We start from the raw sequence: 18,175 nt of genomic DNA on the forward strand, positions 1-18,175 counted from the left end.
TCATTTTCAATGAAATCAAGTTATAATCCTTTCGTTTTTCTACTCTTGATCCTGCTACGATCATTAAAAACGTGTAAACAACATCACATTCTCACAAAATCTGAATTTTCAAGGTAATATTTAAAAAACCCCTATTTTATTGATTTTTGAACTTAGGACTAGTTTTGATTAGTTCTAGGTTGAACTTTATATTCGGCATTGATTATATAATGTTTCTAAAATATATTTTACAACTAATTTCATCAAAAAAACACAATTTTCAAAATAATTTGGAATTTTTGAAATAAAAAAATCGAAAATTATTGCTTTGATTTTAAATTTGATGTTTTTGATTTAATTATGTTGTTTTGAAAACTACATATTGATTTTCAAACATTGTTTTTCAAAATTAGTTTTTAAATTTTGCCCATTAGGATTCGGTTTAGAGAACCTTGAATATTAAAGACTCATATTGAGTTTTGGGATTGATTGAATTACATACATGTGTTTCAAATTTGCAGGTTACCTTAACCATTCCGATCTTTAATCATGTCTAAACGTCCTAGGACATCCTCTAGTCGTTCGAGTTAAAACCGACCTCCTATTCCTCCACCCAATCCAAATCCATACACGAATGACCTGAATATGACTATTCTAAACTCCTGTTTCAATGAGCCTGGTAGTAGACAAGATCTCTACCATAGGTATCATAATTGTTTTGAGTCATACAAAATCCGGGAAGAGCGTCTTCGATTCAAGCTATGGTTGATATAAATTTTCCATATCTTTCTACCCTTAAATCCTAGAAATTTGATAAACTTTTTAACCTTAAACCGATTGTCTATCACCAATTAGTCTACATTTTCTATTCTAATGCGGTGTGTGTCCAAAATGAACGTCGAATTGAAACCATAGGAATTCGATCCTATCTTCTAGGTCAAATCTTTTATATTAACTCCGACACCATCGCAAACACCTTTGGACTAGACAATGAAGGTTTAGATAACGAGAAAGAGATGGTGGCTACTCCCTATCAAGCTAAAAGTAGTGTAAGTACCTTAAGAACTCATCACAAATGATTCCTTCACTTGATGATCTCTTAGTGGTTTAGACCATCTGGAAGTAGGTACTCCTCTCTTAGAGTATTAGATTTATGATGGATACATTGTATCTAACATAGCAAGAAAATAAATTTTCCACAGATCATTTTTTATGAATTAGTAGATACAGTAAACATTGTCCCATCCAAAAATGTCGAAACTTTAGTTTACGGTTGTCTCCTTAGTAATTTATTTATCAAACTGGGGCTTAAGGTCACACTTGATATTCCCATCCCTCTTCAAAACCAAATAAATCTCACATCTTTAAAGAAATCGAGATGGAAGAAGGAAAACGACCAATGGGTTCAAACCACTGAGAAAACACTGGGAGCTAGTTCTTCATGAGCTCTACCTCCACCGGCACCTGCAGCGGACGATGATTCAGAAATTCAACAACTTATGCACGATATTGATGACGCCGTATCCAAGGATGAGTCGGCACATCAAAAATATCAAATGCCATCATACTTTCAATCATTTTTGGAGTCATTTGATCTGAGGTTTGCATCCATAGAGTCCCATTTAGCCGCTATGGGGCTCAACAATTGGAAATTCAACAGGAGATGCGTGAACGATTAGATGCTCTTACACTTGAGATGAGAGAACATTATTCTCCTCATCCCATCCTCCTATGGACGATTAGACCTTGCCTTTCTTTGGTTTCATGAATTGAATTTAGGATTATGTTTTAACATTTTGGATGTTTTTGGATTGTTAAGTTTAGATGATATGGATGTTTAAACTTGAATGCTTATATTTACATATTTGGTTTGGTTTATTTTTTAATTTGAGCTTAATTTTTATTCATTTTTGCATCATTTTACATTTTAGATAAATATGACCAATTTACCATTGCACATTATTTATGAATATTGATTTATGGAACTAATGGCTAACCTTTCTCTTGATTGTGATCTTAGCAGCTTAAGCTTTAAATTTAAACCAATTGGCTATATTTTCAAAGACTTGTTTTAAAAATGTTTATAGTCTTTTTGATTTAACAAAAAGGGAGATAATATAGTAAGGAGGAGTAATTCTAAAAAAAATTAAAAAATTGATTTTTCGTAGAAAATCTTAAAATTACTCAAGTGTTTTGTTATATCAAACAGGGGGAGATTGTTGAAAACATTTTCATGTTTCGATATAAAAAATTAATTATTATTGAATTTTAATATTTTACAATCATTTTTAAAGTATATTTGATTCAATTATTTGAATATCACAAATATTACTCCAAGTTTTTCTAAGGTCAATTTCAATCCTTACTAAAGTGTAAAATTGTGTTTTAAACTTAAAATATTTTTGAAACAATTCATTTTGATGTACCGATGCACAGACCATGCATCGATGCACTACAGGTTTTATTGAAACATCAAATGCATTTTATGTACCAATGCACAAAACCTGCATCGCTGCACTACAGGTTTTATTGAAACATCAAATGCATTTTATGTACCGATGCACATACCATGCATCGATGCACTCCTGGCTCTTTTCAAACATTGAATGTAATTAATGTACCGACGGTCGAAATATTTGAATTTTACACATAGTGTACCGATGCACCTTGATGGTGTATCGATGCACACACGCTCCCAACTATTTTATTTAATTGTTTTCACACAATAACGACTCTATTGACTTCACCAATGATCCCCAACATTTAGAAGTGATTCAAGGTGCATTTAAACAAGCTTAGGAGCCATTGATCAACAACAATTAAGAAGAGAAGATAAAAAATCAAAGAGAAAGCATCAAACCTCAAGTTTGAGCATTTCAAGTTAAATTTTCATTCAATATTCATTTTGCTTTCAAGAACACTTGTTGTGCTCAATTGCATTCATTTTTAGTGTTATTTCTTTATTCTAGAATTGTACAAACATATTACCTTGTGAGGTTTTTCTATAAGTTTGCTAAATTTGTATTGTTCTCTTTGGGAGAGAGTGTTCTCAAGAATTTGGGGGTATAATTCTTGAGGGATTTGTAAGGTTACTCTTTGTCCTTAAAAGAAAGACAAATTAGTGAATTTGTGGAAAATCCTTAGTGTGGATAGCTAAGGTAGTGGACATAGACTTTGGTTGAGAAAGTTGAACCACTCTAAATTGCTGTGAAAATATTTTCTATTTTCTGTAAAAACTTCCACCAAAATTTTTATTGCCAATTCACCCCCTCTTGGCTATTTCGTCAATCGATTAACTCAACAGGAACTTTGGCTGAACGATGTCAAGATTATGTTGGATGGACTCTACTGTTCTGACATGGAGAAATTAGATGGAATAGTCTCGTTGTTATAGGGACAAGCTAGAATATGGTGGACAAATGTCACCATGAGATTAAGAAGTGATCAAGTAACCTGGTTATTCTTCTTGGAAGGATTCAATCGTGAGTATATTGGTGACCAAAATATTAGACAGATGAAGCAAGAATTTCTGAATTTGAAGCAAGGGAATTATTCAGTGTATGAATATGAATGTGAGTTTAATAAGTTAAGTCATTTTGCTGCTGAGCTTATTCCGACTGAGAAGGATGTATGTGATTGGTTTGTGGAGGGTTTACGCCCTAGGCTAAGAGAGTTGTTGATAGCCTTGAATTTGTCATCGTTCCAAGAAGTGGTTAATCGAGCTAAAGCTCTAGAGAGAGCTCAGAATGAGAGGTTTAAAGAGCCAAAAGTTCAAAAGTCTAAGAGAATGGATGCTTCGTCGAGTTCCTCGCCATCAAATAAAAATAGAGAATTGGATTTTCCAACTCAGGATATGTTAGAATCAGCTGCTTATTCCGCTAGAAGATCAAATCTCAGTCAATCTAGGCCATGTTCATATTGTTGAAAGAATCATTCAAGAGTATGTCGAGTGATTTTAGGAGCATGTTTTAGATGCGGTGATGTTGGACATTTTATTCGAGATTGTCAACTTATGACTGATGAGATGGTGTAGAGAGAGAGGTATATTATGGTATCTAAGAGAAGTAGAGGTAGAGGTCATAGAAGAAATCAATCTGAATCAATCACTCAACATGATATGCAACAAACTGCATGAGTTTATAATTTAAGAACCGATGAAGATGTTGAGGATCTAGAGATTCTTGCAGGTAAATCTCAATAACATGGTAAAGTAGTTGGTTTTAATTGATTTGGGATTCAGTATAGTGTTTGTTAAGTGGCAAGTAGTATAACAATTGAAAGATTTGATTGAAGAAATAAGTAATGAATTGTTAGAAACAAATAAGATATGGTTTCCAACTGAATAAATTGTGTTGAGTTTGTATATAGTATGAGTAGAGGAGATATATATTGAGTCTTGAAGGATGATTGTATATGAGCGTAAGGTTAATAGTAAAGGTAAACCAAGAATTGATAAGTATTATAAAGGATTGCTTTATCCTGCTATAAAGTGAAAATTCGAGGACGAATTTTCTTTAAAGGAGGAGAGATTTGTAACATTTCAAAATCTGGGTCAGTGACTAAAATGAGATTTTTGAAATTTAGGGATCAATTTAGGAAATTTGAAAATTTTAAGGACTTAAATAGGAATATTTCAGTATTGGATTAAATCGTAATTGGGGAAAGATTTAAAGTGTATTATGGTCTTTTTCCTTTAAATGATATTTTCCCCTTATATATAAGAGTGAAACACGTAGGAAGAGAGCTATTTGTAAGCTTTCTTCTTGCTTGCTTTCTCTTCTTCACGTATGGTTTAGCTACAAAAGGTAAGTTGGATTTTTATGGTTGTTTACTTGAAATTTTAAGTGGGTTTTGATTCTTTGGGTATTAAATAAGCTTAAGAAAAGCTTATATCGGATTTAAACAATAAGATGAAGATATTTAGAAGGAATTTGTAAAATGAGTTTTAAGATGAATTTTTTATATGGTTTGGTTTTTTAAGTTTTATTGATGAATTTGACTTGTCATCAACTTAATTAAGAGATATAAAGTGATAGAAGTGAATTTAGAACATGTGGATAATTGAGTTTAATTCTTAAATTCCATGCGAAGGATATGCTTTGGAGGTTTAAGATGGGATAAATGAGTATTAATGAGTTTAGGTATGTGTATGTGAGTTAAGAATATAAAAGAGGATGAAATATGGAACATTTGAGTGGAAATGAAGTGATTTTCGTGAGTAAAATTGATTTATGGGCTGGTGTGTATCAGTACACATTCAATAAGTACCGATATATTAAGAGTAAAATCTGGGAAGATGTTCAAAGTGTACTAATACATTAAGGAGTGTATCGATACCCCGTGAACAGGAAAAACTTTCGAATGTTATTTGTGTATCGATACATAGTTAGTGTATCGATACACTCATTAAGGAATGTACCGATACCCTATAGTGTGTATCGATACACTTCAAAGGGAAAATAGAAATAGATCTTTCATTTAGTCTAACAAATGAAAGATTATAGTATATCAATTAGAATACTGATATATATTGATACATGATCGTGTAAATATTGATCGAAAGTGATGTTCGCATAGGTCGAAAGAGTAAGATTTGTAAGAAAGAACGAGAACTTGATAGTGTCCATTGAGACCCAGGTGAGTACATGTTTTAAGATTGGGATTACGTAAGGGAATTAAGACTTGTGATAAGTCTAATTCCATTTGTAAGATATATGGATATTGGAATATCAGCATGTAGTGTTATGATGTAGATGTATAGGGATAAAGGCATGTGTCTAGATGTTAATTGCATATGTACATATGATCTATGTGAATAAAGGTATGTCATTTATATGAATATATGATAGCATGAGTCAAGGTATGATTAGAATTGCATACTATGTGAATGTTCCTTGCTTGCATTACATGTTATGTGATATGCATTTGTTAATTATATATGTATTTACATGTCTCACTAAGTCTATGACTTAGCGTGTAAGTGTCTTACGCGTAGGTGTTGATAAGCAAGAGGATAAAGCCTAGTACCAGCTGAACAACATATCTCCATTCAAAGATCAGATCAGAAATCTTTTGTAAAGTATGTTCTGTTATGTAAATTAGTATGTTGCCATGTAAACTAAGTTATTAAGTATGTATGCTCTGATGGATTTTGATAACGTTTTGTACAAGTTTTATGTAAAAAGAATAACTCTATAGAATGGAAGTTTTAAATTTTCTATGGTTTTTATAAAAGTACATGTTTTGACTAGTCAATGTGACACCTCGGATTCGTATCCGGGTCAGATACGGGTTGGAGTGTTACAATGAGTCAGTGACAGAGTTACAATGGTAATAAGTGATTCATAAATGATATGTGATTTGTGGTTCAAACATGTATGTTCATTTGGTGATCTAATAGAATTAGTGAATAAACTAAAAATGCAAGTTGGTGAAACCTGCCTAGAAATTCTGTTTTGAACAGTAAGTTTAGAAAATCGCCATTAATTCTAAAGAAATGATTAGATGATAAATTTTATACCTATGGATTCGTATACCAGTCTAGTGTTTTTTAGAACAAACTAAAACTGATTTCGAGGAGTATATAAAAAGATATGAGTTTTAGTTGAGGATATGTCAGAAAACATGGCAACATATTATGCTCAAAACAACTTCTGGTAGTCAACTTTGAAAATTCAATATAAATTGTACAAATGAAACTAGAAGAAGTTCCTTATATGGTTTGATTTGTGTTCAAGTATAGTTTTCATTGGTATAAACATAATAATTTTTGAGTGAGTATATTAATACATAATAATATTTCTTTAAAGGTAGTGCAAACCACTAGAATACGAAATTGTGATGAACTTCTTAATAGAAGTGAATTTAAAGTAGAGGATCAAGCTTAAAGCTTAGTGAGGCTTATATTTTGAAGTTTATAAATATTGTTAAATTGAGTGCATTACCATATACTTATATGATACGAGGACGACTTGCGATGAGTCAACCTCGAGTGTTTTTACTAAGCATGTTTTTAACGCATTCTGAAGTATTTTCATAAAGTTTATGAAAATGATTTTATTGAAGCATTTTAGGGTATGAATTGCCCTAAAATAATTAGATGTTTTTTACTCTATTTAACATCTATAGATGTTTCAGAATAAAGGTTTAATATGCATTTTGGGATATAACAACATATTGTATGTATATTGAGAGTCATAGGTGCACTTCGACATACTTTGAGTATGATGGTTGTCGATAGATTTTCTTTAATGTATTATTGCATTTTTATAGCAGTACTTTGTGTACTTGGAGTAATACTTTGTGTACTATGGCACTATGTGGGCAATGATGGTGTTCATAATGAGCACTTGTCAATACCTTGAATAAGGTGGTTATCGGTCGATTTTGTTTAATGCATTTGTTGCATTTTCTTATTAGTACCTTTGCATACTTTCGGCACTATGCGTGTATTAATGGTGTTCATAATGAGTTTGTGAATTACCATTTCGATATATTAGTATAGTATTGTTGTTACCATGATACCTATACTTTCCTTTAGCACTTATGTGCAATTTATGTACCTTGCATTCTCATCTCTCATACATTGGGTTGTGATTGATAAGTATGCTATGCATATGAAATAATGTTTCACAGGTTATGTGATGAAAATCTGGATTATCAAGTCAGTTTTATACTTTTATATATTTTATACGATTCAATTCATATTTTGATCTTTTATGGCTTACTTATGCTTTAAAATGTTTTACTTACTCTTGTTATGTCTCACTAAGTGTATACTTAGCATGTGATGATTTTTTACGCGTAGGTAAAAGGATCGAGTGGAGTAAGGAGCTAAGCTTGGTATCAATCATCGAAGATTACTTACCGGTATCAGTAATGACATACTATTATTGTTTTAAATTTCTAGTTTGCATGTGTACGTTTAAAAAGAGTTCATATTGTTTTAAAATGAGTTTGACACATGTTATAGTAGAAGTATATTTATTTATTAAACCATTTTATTTAATGAAACCAAATTTTACTAGTTTTCAAGTACAGAAACATTTTAAAAGACATATGACATCTACGACTCGTGTACGGGGACGTTTACGGGAAATGAGTGTTACAATTAATAGAATTACTGACGCTGTATTTTTTAAATTTTTTCAGTAATGATATGACATTACTTTGTAGTACACGTCAATATCATCATTAAGTTTTTAACTTTTGGTACCAAAATGAAACCTAATGTAAATATTAGACACTTTTTTAAAAACTAAAATTTGACTATTAAAACGTGAAAAAAATTAATAGTTTAATTTATCCTAAAATAAATTATATTCTATGTATCATCCATGAATTTTATTTTTCTTTCCTATAATAATTTATATAGAAAATAAAATAATTATTTCATCTAAATAGTATATTTTGCCTTTTGAATTGATTTGCAATCTCTTTGCTTTATGTTGTTGATGGCTTTGGGATACTTGCTTCACAGACACAAATTTATGTCAATAATATGAACTTAAGAAGTTATATTAATAATTTTAGAAGGTGCAAAGTTATAAAATTTTAAGGGGTGACAAATTAGATAATCAATGAATAATATAAAGAAAAACTCTAAAATACAAGAGAATTTAAAATTTTTAAGAGATACGACCACTCCCAATACCCCTATTTCATCCCTACTTTGTTCTATTGTCAAAGTCAACATGAATTTACGTGTAAATAATTAATTTTATGAAAGAATGAGTAATATAGTTTTGTAAGGAAGAGTAAAACTAAGAAACTTGTATTTTAGTACAATTTTATGCTTTTGTTACAGATAAAATATTTATATTATTTGAATAAGTTTTTAAGTAAACTATACTAAGTATTGTACAATTTATATTAATTTTATTATTAAATTTTCAATTGTTTCAATTTATATTATTAGATCATTAGTTTAAAAATAACAGTGACGTGGATGTTAAAAATGAAACAACATCATTTTATTATAGAAAAATATAAAATACACGTGAGAACAATTAAACCAAAGATATTAAAGAACAAATATTAACACTTAATTGATGATATATCTGAAATGTTTTTTTAGGGCTACAGTTTTTTATAAGTGGATGGACACATAAATTCTAAGGCCGGAACAATCAATATCATGGTTATCAAAATCGGACCAGACCGGTCAGTTCAACCGGTTGAACCGTGAACCGATGGCCTGTCCGGTCCAATTACCTCACAAAACCGGTAGAACCGGTTGAAAACCGGTAGAATCGGCTGAAAACCGGTAAAACTGGGGTGAACCGGCTGAAAATCGGCAAAACCGGTTTGAACCGCCGGTTCACTTTTTTTCTTTTAAAAAAAATTAAACCAAACGACGTCGTTTGTTCAACGAGCCAAGTCAAATTCGAGTATTGCTGAGCTCGACTCAAACTCGAAAACTTTAAAAGTAAGCTCAACTCGACTAAAAAACTCACGAGCAAAAATTATCAAGTTCAACTCAAACTCGAAATATAATATTAAAACTTGAACTCGAAAAGGCTCGAACTCAAAAAAAAAATTTAGAAGTTCGATTGAAGCCTAAAATTTGAGCTCAATTGAAGCGAAAGAATAGTTCGCTCTGTGCTCATCGAAAGGCTCTATGATTTTGAATGTCAAATTACCTCTATTATTTATAGAAGTAAGTTGGGATGCTCTTCTATGTTTCTTAGCCATGTGGGATTGTTTTGTTCTCATATTTTTACTCTTTAAACTTTTGGGATGCTCTTCTATGTTTCTTAGCCATGTGGGATTGTTTTTTTTAAAACAATTAAACCAAATGACATCATTTGTTATGATTTTTTTAAGCTCCAATTTTATTTTTTTGATTATAGTTATATAATTATATTTATTATTTAATATGTTTGACCTTAAATAATATGTTGTAGTTGATTTGAATCATTTTGTTTCACTTGATTTTATGGTTTTTAATTTATATATGTTATGACTTGTGATATTTTTATACCTTTTAATATTGTAAACTTAAAAAAAGTGTTACATATATATTAATATTGCTTTGAATATTATGTAAAATTAAAAAAATATTATTTTATATAAAAATCCGGTTCAACCGCGGTTGAACCCGATTGAACCAGTGAACCAGTACCTTCACCGGTTCAATGTCCGGTCCGGTTTTAAAAACATTGATCAATATAGATGACTAACATAAGAAAGTATTCATACAAGTAGATCTGCTTGGGCACATAACCACCAAATCAACTTAGGATGCTATTTTAATTTTGACAAAAATAATACTCTCCATCCTACTAAACGTATTCATTTTGGTTTCTAAAATTGTCTCATTCAAAATGTTTTATTAGAAAAATTAACAAAAAACAATATTTATATTTCCCTTTTTGCTCTTATATGTTCCACTCTTATACACCTATCAAATAAATAAATCAAATCTATCAACCATCTTTTAGAGATAATTTTTTCATTTCATTTGATCAAATATATCTCCTAGAACTATGTGCATAGTTAATATAAGGCACAAATTATTAAGACGGAAGGAGTATATGTTATACGATCACCTCTGGAAACAACTAACTCTCTTTCAACCTATACCCTTAGACTCCTCTGTTAACTAGAGCTGCCAAGGAATATTTCTCCGAATGTAGGAACTTCATAATCATTGAACCAGCTTCAATGCAAAGACTATATATTTAAACAAAACCTCTAAGAAGCTTACATGATCTATCATGATAAATTCAAGGTCTGATAATAAGATTTATTTAGTATGTTGGCCTACGAGTAACCATGATGATCCTATATCTACAGTCTACACTACCATTTAAGACCATTATAAGTACCTCACAACCACGATCGAGAATAGAATCTAAAGATTCCTGTGAACTTTTCACTTTCAATATGTCTTTTTCTCTCATACAAAGAAACATCGATCAACAATCGTTAGCTCATCATCCTCTTTCTAAGAAAGTTTAAAATGATCGATCCCTTTAAAAAAGGGATTGATTCTTTGAGGTAAAAGATTGATATCTTTTCTAACAATAATCAAACATTTAGGAAAAGATCAATCACTTTTACAAAAAAAAAATCGACTCCTCACAAGTGTTATTTTTTTGTAGGTAATGATTCTATTGCATTCTCAACAACTAAAATTAATAGAGAATGTATAAAAATAAACTCACAACATCTCAAGAACAACAAAAAGCATCGTTGAAAGCTAATATTAACATCAAATAGTCTTTGAAAGTTTAATTATTAAATATTTATTTGTGAGTTAAATTGTTCATATTGATGAAGTGTTGCATATTTATTTGTAAAATACTTGTGATTTAAATTATTCATATTATTCAAGTGATATTTAAGCGAAAGTTTATTTATTGTAAACTTATTTATCTTGTGAATGTTTTTTAATTTGATAAATTTGTAATTTCTCTGAGAGTGTAATCAAGACTTTGTGTATAAATCTTAGAGTATTTATAAGGCACTCTTTGTCTTTAAATGTTATCAAATTTAGTTGATTCAAGACAATTTTTGTGTGGATGCTAAAGCAATGGATATAAACTTTGTTTAGAAGTTGAACCATTTGAAAATTGTTGTGTAATTTTTTTATCTTTAGATTGCTTTTACACAAGTTTTTAAAAGGTTAGTTCCCCTCTTAGAATATATTTCGATTGATCAAAGAGCTAATAATTGATGCAATAATTTAACTCATTTGAAGGCTTCTCTATCGATTTTTACATCAACCTTGAAGATGATTTGACCTTTCGATTCGTACAATGTTAAAGATTCTTAATACATCACAATACTTTTTTATTTGGCTTAAATATAAAATAAGTGTCTAAATTATACCGTTTTTCACGAATAAGTGCCTAAAGTATTTTTTTGTTCATCCCGGTGCCTAACGTTACCATTTTAGGTCCTGGGCCGTCAACGATGTTAATTTCTTCTGTTAAGTAACACATGTCACAATCTGACGATTTTTATTTTTAAAATATATTAAAAATATTATAATATTTATAAAAAACACAAATTTTTCTTAAATTATAAAAAAGTCCCAAAACCCTAAAATACCCAAATTCTAACCTTAACCTATCGCTGTCACTCTTTTCGACCACGACCACCACTACCAACATAGTCCTTGCCATCTTCCTAGTCATCCTCCTGTCATACGTTGAAGTAGTTGCTGCTGATTGACTATCGAATTTGCGTGTTCTCACATTTTCATCCTAGGGTTTGTAGGGTATAAAACATTGATTCGTTGTCAATCGGTCACGATTTCATAGGGGTTTTGGTTGCCAGGGGAGGTGAGGTCGGGTGAAGCTTCATCGACGACAAAGGGTGATGACTGACGTGAGTTTAGGGGTTGAAATGAAGGTTTTTAAAGTTTTGAGGTTATTTTCAAAAAATTTATGTTTTTTAAAATATATAATTTTATTTTTTAATTTTTAATTTTTTTAAAAAAATTAAAATTACCAAATTCTGAAACGTATCATTTAACGGGTGAAATTAACGATGTTGACGGCCCGAACACCTAAAGTGGTAACGTTTGTAACTTTAGACGCCGAGATGAGTCAAAAAATACTTTAGGCACCTACTCGTAAAAAAATATAGTTTAGACACTTATTTTATATTTAAGCATTTCTATTTCAATGTACAAACTATTTTTTTTTGGAAGAATATAATTGTACTATTTATTCAAATAACCGATTTGGTGGTATGGAATATTGTACTTGATAACCCATCTATCCCTCTATATATAAAAAAAAAAAACTACCAACAACAAGTTGATCTAGTAGGATGAGGAATTAGATTCTTTAAGCAAGATCAAGGGTTCGAATCTTGACGTTTGTAAATGGAGCAAATTGGGTTGAGAGGGTCGCCATTGCCTCTGCAATATTTGATCTGGATTAATCGGTCAATAGATCAGATATCTGTGATTAATTAAAAAAAAAAAGGAGAGAGCAAATTAGAATGAAATGATGAAGATAGAAGATGAATCCAACTCAACGCTAAAGTCATATGTATTTATTTTATTTTGTGCATTTGAATCAGATTAATATCGTAAAGTTTCATACCTAAATCTAGAAAAAATAAATAAAGAATTCGTCCAAGCCATTATAAAACCAACAAATAAATATAGAATACAAATTTGTTCTCCAAAATCCATTCATTTACAAAACCTTAAATCATAGTCTCAAAAGTAACTGGACTGAACTTGTAAGAGTTCAAGCTGAGCCAACAATTTTGCAGTGGTTGATTTTAACCTCGGGTCACCATTTTGAGTTAAATCAATGAGCACAACTTGCGCAGATTCGCCATACTTCACTCTGTGTTCTTCCACTTGGAAAACTCTTTCCAATATCCAAAGCCCTTTTTCCTGAGCCTTTACACTCGCAGATTCCATCATCTTTATAATCGCTTCAACGCCTCCGTTTTTAGCAATGCAATCACTTCCATTTTCCCAGATTTCGTCTTGCAGAAGCGTCGCCATCGCGTTCAAAACTGCTTCATCAGCTTCCCTTTCTTTGCCTTCCAAGATCTGCACCAATGGCGGAATGGCTCCTGCTTTGACCAAACAGAACGTGTTTTTAACAATGCAGTACCGGTCGTGGACTTCGCAGATTGCGGTCGCCGACGGAGAGACGCAGAACCAGCTCGATTTTTTTGACTTCCGAAGTGATACTGAGTTCTGGGATAGCTGCGAGAGTGCGGTCGCAGCTCGGCATTTGGCGACCAATGATCCGGACGACAGTAACTTCACCAGCAATGGGATTGCCTCGTTCTGTGCTGCGAGAAGCTGTAGTCTTTTGTCCGATGGAACCGTGAACCGGATAAGTATGCCCGCAACAGCTTCTGCTAATGAATTCGATGTTGACGATACGGTTGAAGGACTCGAATTCATCATGGATATCAAAACTGGTAGCAAATTGGCTTTCTTAAGAACTTCTGTCACTTTCTTATTGCTAATTGGTACGTTGCTCAGTATGCCAACTGCAGCAGCCTTATCAGTCTCCAATGGTGATGATGATATGATGTTAACAATGATGTTCAAGTGGCTTTCTCCTAGCTGTTCGGTCATTTCTTCAGGTAAATATCTCGAGAGTGTGTAAAGCAAATCCAACGCTCCAGTCCTGATTTTCGTGTTGCTTTCGGTTAGAAATGGTAGAAGAAGCTGAATCGCACCGTTTTCCTTCATTTTTCTTCTAACCTTTGATGCATTACTATGGCCTGCAATGCTATTCAATGCTAGCACAAGATGGTATTGAATTATAGGACTTGAGAGGTTTAAAAGAGACAACATTTGCTGTGCTACATCTTGATTAACAAGAATCGATTCCGACTGTGCTATTCGGGCAAGAATCGCTGAAGCCGGCTCCCGGAGAGTCATGAGCACCGATGTGATGGAGAAAAGTAGCTGAAGTAGAGATATCACTATACCCGAATTGATCAACCGCTGTATATTTTCCGACATATTTGACAAATTTTGCAATGCATTCAAAGCTGATAATTTTGCTTCAAGCTTTCCAGCATTGAACATCTTCACTAGATGGTCAACAGCTCCGTCTTCTCCGAGGGTAGCCCTACTTTGATCTGTTAGTTCCATTCTCGACAGCGCAGTCGCCATGAGGATCTTACTCATGTCGGAGCCTGTCAAGATATCGGGATTTATTAAATATTCTGATGTGGACAATCAAAAGCAGCAAGCAAAGTGTATTTCCGATTTACCTTCCTTCAAATAGTGCACTAACGGCTTAAAGTAGCCGGCCTCGGCCATATGAAGCGCATTCTGTGTATTGCTGGATAATGCATTTAACAATTTCCTTGCATTGCTCGAAGCAATCGAATCGTCGCCATTAAGCATAGTAACTAACATAACAATGCATCCTTGAATTCGGCCAAGCCGCCTCCAAACTGCCGGAAGATCCGACAGATCTAGCAACAATCCTACAGCTTCTCTCCTCTCTTCTGAGTCTCGGGTCAATGATTTCACCAATGCCGATAAGGATGCCACATCGACCATCTTCTCCTGTTAACTAGCATACATTTAAGACAAACTACCAGGGCGAAAATTCAAATGAAAACATCAATGGAAACAAAAAGAAAAGTTTACCTTGTTTCCGGAATCTTGGGAAGCAAGTTTTCGCAATATCTGAAGAATAATCAAGCGGTTGTTCGGCTTACATGAACTCAACCTATTAACTAGAACCAGAATAATGCCTTCCTCATTTATCCAATCATTGGTGATCAACCCTTGCTTAATCGACTCGTTGAACCCGGAAAGCGCGAAGTTAAAATCTTCATCAATGCCATACTTAAGTTGCAAGACAACATCGTCGATCGAAAGATTCGCTCGTTCCTCTTCAATTTCTGTTATTTCTTCCTCGATTTCCTTCTCTGATGCAGTGGCTGAGACGAACTCATCTTCATTGCATGGACTAGGAGGCCGGCTCATTCTCGAGCTCGGACCTGAACTGGGACTTGGGGTAAAGCTTCCATTGAACCTCACATTCATGAATTCCTTATGCAATGCGCTAATCTTTTCTTTCATCTCCGAATGAAGATCAATGCTAGCAAACAACACAAGGCCTAATGATCTCCCAAGATCTTGCATCACATTGTCGATCCATAAAATCGGTTGTTTCGAATCGGTGCTTTTGATCAAGGTCTTAACACGCTGAAGCTCTTTCCAGATGGATTTGATTACTTTTCGGATCGTAACCGTGTCCATGACATCTTCGTTATTTTTTATATCACTCAAAATCAAGCCAAGTTTATTGAGAAGAGATGAAAATTCAATGAAAAGTTCCTTTTCTGAGTCTTTTGCAATCGATGATACCTCTTCAACTGAGGCTACCAGCTCTGATATAAGCTCAGGGAAGCTTCTTAAATCATATTTTTCCATTTTAAAGGTTTGGGTAGTTCTTAAAAAACAAAGATATCAATTAATTCCCGAGAAAAGTAAAAACAATATCCAGAAAAACAGAGGGTTTTCTAGGGTTTAAACAGAGGTCAAACAGGAACTGGTGTTGCAAATTTAGGATCAATAAGAAATTTGAAAAACTCAAATATCACTTAAAAATGAACAAATCCCAGAAAAATGGTTCAATAATTGAAAAAATAACCGCAAAAAAGGAAAGGAAAATAGATGATTTTAAAAAGGTTGAGAAACAAACGAAAAACAAGAACAGGGGCTTCAAATTCAGAACCTAGAAATAAGTTTACAAAACCCAAAGATCTTAAACATGAAAATTTACGAACAAACAACGAAAAGAAAGGAAAGAGAAGAGAAGAGAAGAGAAAAGAAGAGAAGGAAGTTAACCTGAAGTTTTGAAGAGAAAAGGAGCGAGAAGAAATTGAAAACAGGGTTTGAATCTTAAGACGTCTTGAAGACGAGAGGATTGAGTAAAATAAAAGGAAACTGAGGACTGGAAAAATTGATGAAAATGTTGGAAATGGAAGTTTGTAGCTTGGAGGTATGTGGAGAAGAGTATCTTCCATGGCAATATCAATGTCAGCTGGCGAATTGACCTTTCCATCTGCCTTATTTACTACTACTGATCGTTTTCTCTCTTTTATATGGAAGACTAAGTCAACCAAATAAATAAACATGATTTGATATGTATATTTGTTTTTGTTCATTTCCAAGTTTGAAGATTTAATTTTAAGGATATCTATTTAAACAACGGGTAAATCACCTATTTGGTCATCAACTTATTACTTACTTTCTAGTTTCATCACAACTATTATTTTTTTTTAAATCATACTCATGTTACATTTTAGTTTCACTTTGATTACTAACCGTTAAAAGATTACTAGTGATATTGGCATGACATTTTTATAAATATATTTTAATATTGATGTGATATTACCTTATAATGATATGTCAAAATCACTATTAATTTTTTAATAGTGAATGGCCAAAACATAATAAAAAATGTAATATTAGGTACAATTTAAAAAATAGTAAGGTGACCAAAACAAAAAACTAACTAATAGATGAGCTACTACATTAATAGATTACTTTAAAAAAGAAAATAACATCCAAATGAATTTATTTAGAGAAATTATACTCATTTAGATCACATAAGATAAAGATGCGATCATCTAAACACATCTTAAATAAGACGTTCCTAGTCCACAACGTCTTTGATCACTGTGGTTAAAACGACGGAAAACGTTGTGTGCTAGAAGCACCTCCACCCAAAACTGCTCCCAAAATCAAAATTGAATTATACACATATTTTGAGTTTTTTTTTTAAAGAAAAGTAGAATTAGGGTTATAAAATTTTTTTAACCGTAATATAATCATTAAAAAATAGTTAATAATTATTAATGGTTCAATTACAAGTGTGACACACAATATTTTAAAGTGTAACACTTAATATATACTTACACTAATATAAATGAATAAAATAAAAAATTATAACACTTAATACATACTCACACTGATATAAGTATGTACATCTCTCAATATCTTGGTATCTAATAATAAACACATATTATATTGTGTAAGTATGTTTTTGTATTTTTTAAAAAATAAAAATTAAAAATAATAGAAAATAGAAAATATATATATTAAGTTATTTGTATACAAATTCTATTAAAAATATATAAACTAGAAATAGTCTTCAACCGTGCAGGCCATCAGTGACGGCGATAGTCAGTTAAGTGATAGAGTGTAGGGACTAGTTTTGTTAAAGAGTGGAGAGTGAGTGAAGCTGTAAAATTAAAGATTGCCCGATAAATTTTAAGAATATGGCCAAAATTTACTTCTAATTTTATTAGTATTTTCCCTAAAAAAATATAATTATAAATTTAATTTATTAATGTTAGTCGTTGATTAATATTTTATCAAAATTTATAACCATAATTGTTAATTATTATGTTTAACGGTTCAATTAACCGAAACTATTTAACATTAAGGGTTACATAATTTTTTAACACCCATAGGGTGAATTACATATTAAATATAGAAAGAAATTAATCTTTGAAAAACTATTTATTTTGAAAGTGACTGTTACTTGATTCTAAAAGTTATAAATTTAAAATAAAATATAAAGTAAATAATATTATATAAGATACAATTATTATATTTTATGTAATATGAAATTAAAAAAATAAAGTAAATGGCATAAAATAAATAAAAAGTGGGTTTTTGGGTTTTCCAAATAAATTGTTAATGGTTTTATATGGTGAGTGATAGAGTGGT

At 31.8% G+C, this 18,175-nt stretch overlaps 1 protein-coding gene across 2 annotated transcripts; it reads right to left on the minus strand.

The window, feature by feature from the left end:
- Positions 1-1,330: 1,330 nt before the first annotated feature.
- Positions 1,331-16,058, minus strand: LOC120156251 (U-box domain-containing protein 44-like). 2 transcript variants are annotated; one of them, XM_039167639.1, is made up of 4 exons: positions 15,077-16,058; positions 14,692-14,992; positions 13,146-14,613; positions 1,331-1,341 (listed from the first exon to the last, which is right to left on the minus strand). In XM_039167639.1, exons 1-3 carry the CDS (start codon positions 15,866-15,868, stop codon positions 13,160-13,162), a joined length of 2,547 nt encoding a protein of 848 aa, XP_039023570.1. In that variant the 5' UTR covers positions 15,869-16,058; the 3' UTR covers positions 1,331-1,341; positions 13,146-13,159. The 2 variants fall into 2 exon arrangements, with proteins under 2 accessions (XP_039023570.1, XP_039023568.1); XM_039167637.1 differs by lacking the exon at positions 1,331-1,341 and having other exon boundaries at positions 13,081-14,613.
- Positions 16,059-18,175: the final 2,117 nt, after the last annotated feature.

Source organism: Hibiscus syriacus, unplaced genomic scaffold (assembly GCF_006381635.1).
Source record: "Hibiscus syriacus cultivar Baekdansim isolate YM2019G1 unplaced genomic scaffold, ASM638163v2 tig00111213_pilon, whole genome shotgun sequence".
Lineage (NCBI taxonomy): Eukaryota > Viridiplantae > Streptophyta > Magnoliopsida > Malvales > Malvaceae > Hibiscus > Hibiscus syriacus.

Excerpts from the sequence above, each read along its gene's own strand:
- LOC120156251 (XM_039167639.1), bottom strand. The coding sequence starts at position 15,868 with ATGGAAAAATATGATTTAAGAAGCTTCCCTGAGCTTATATCAGAGCTG. Across the intron at positions 14,993-15,076 it reads CCCAAGATTCCGGAAACAAG|GAGAAGATGGTCGATGTGGC; the intron begins GTAAACTTTTCT and ends GCTAGTTAACAG. Across the intron at positions 14,614-14,691 it reads AGTGCACTATTTGAAGGAAG|GCTCCGACATGAGTAAGATC; the intron begins GTAAATCGGAAA and ends ATATCTTGACAG.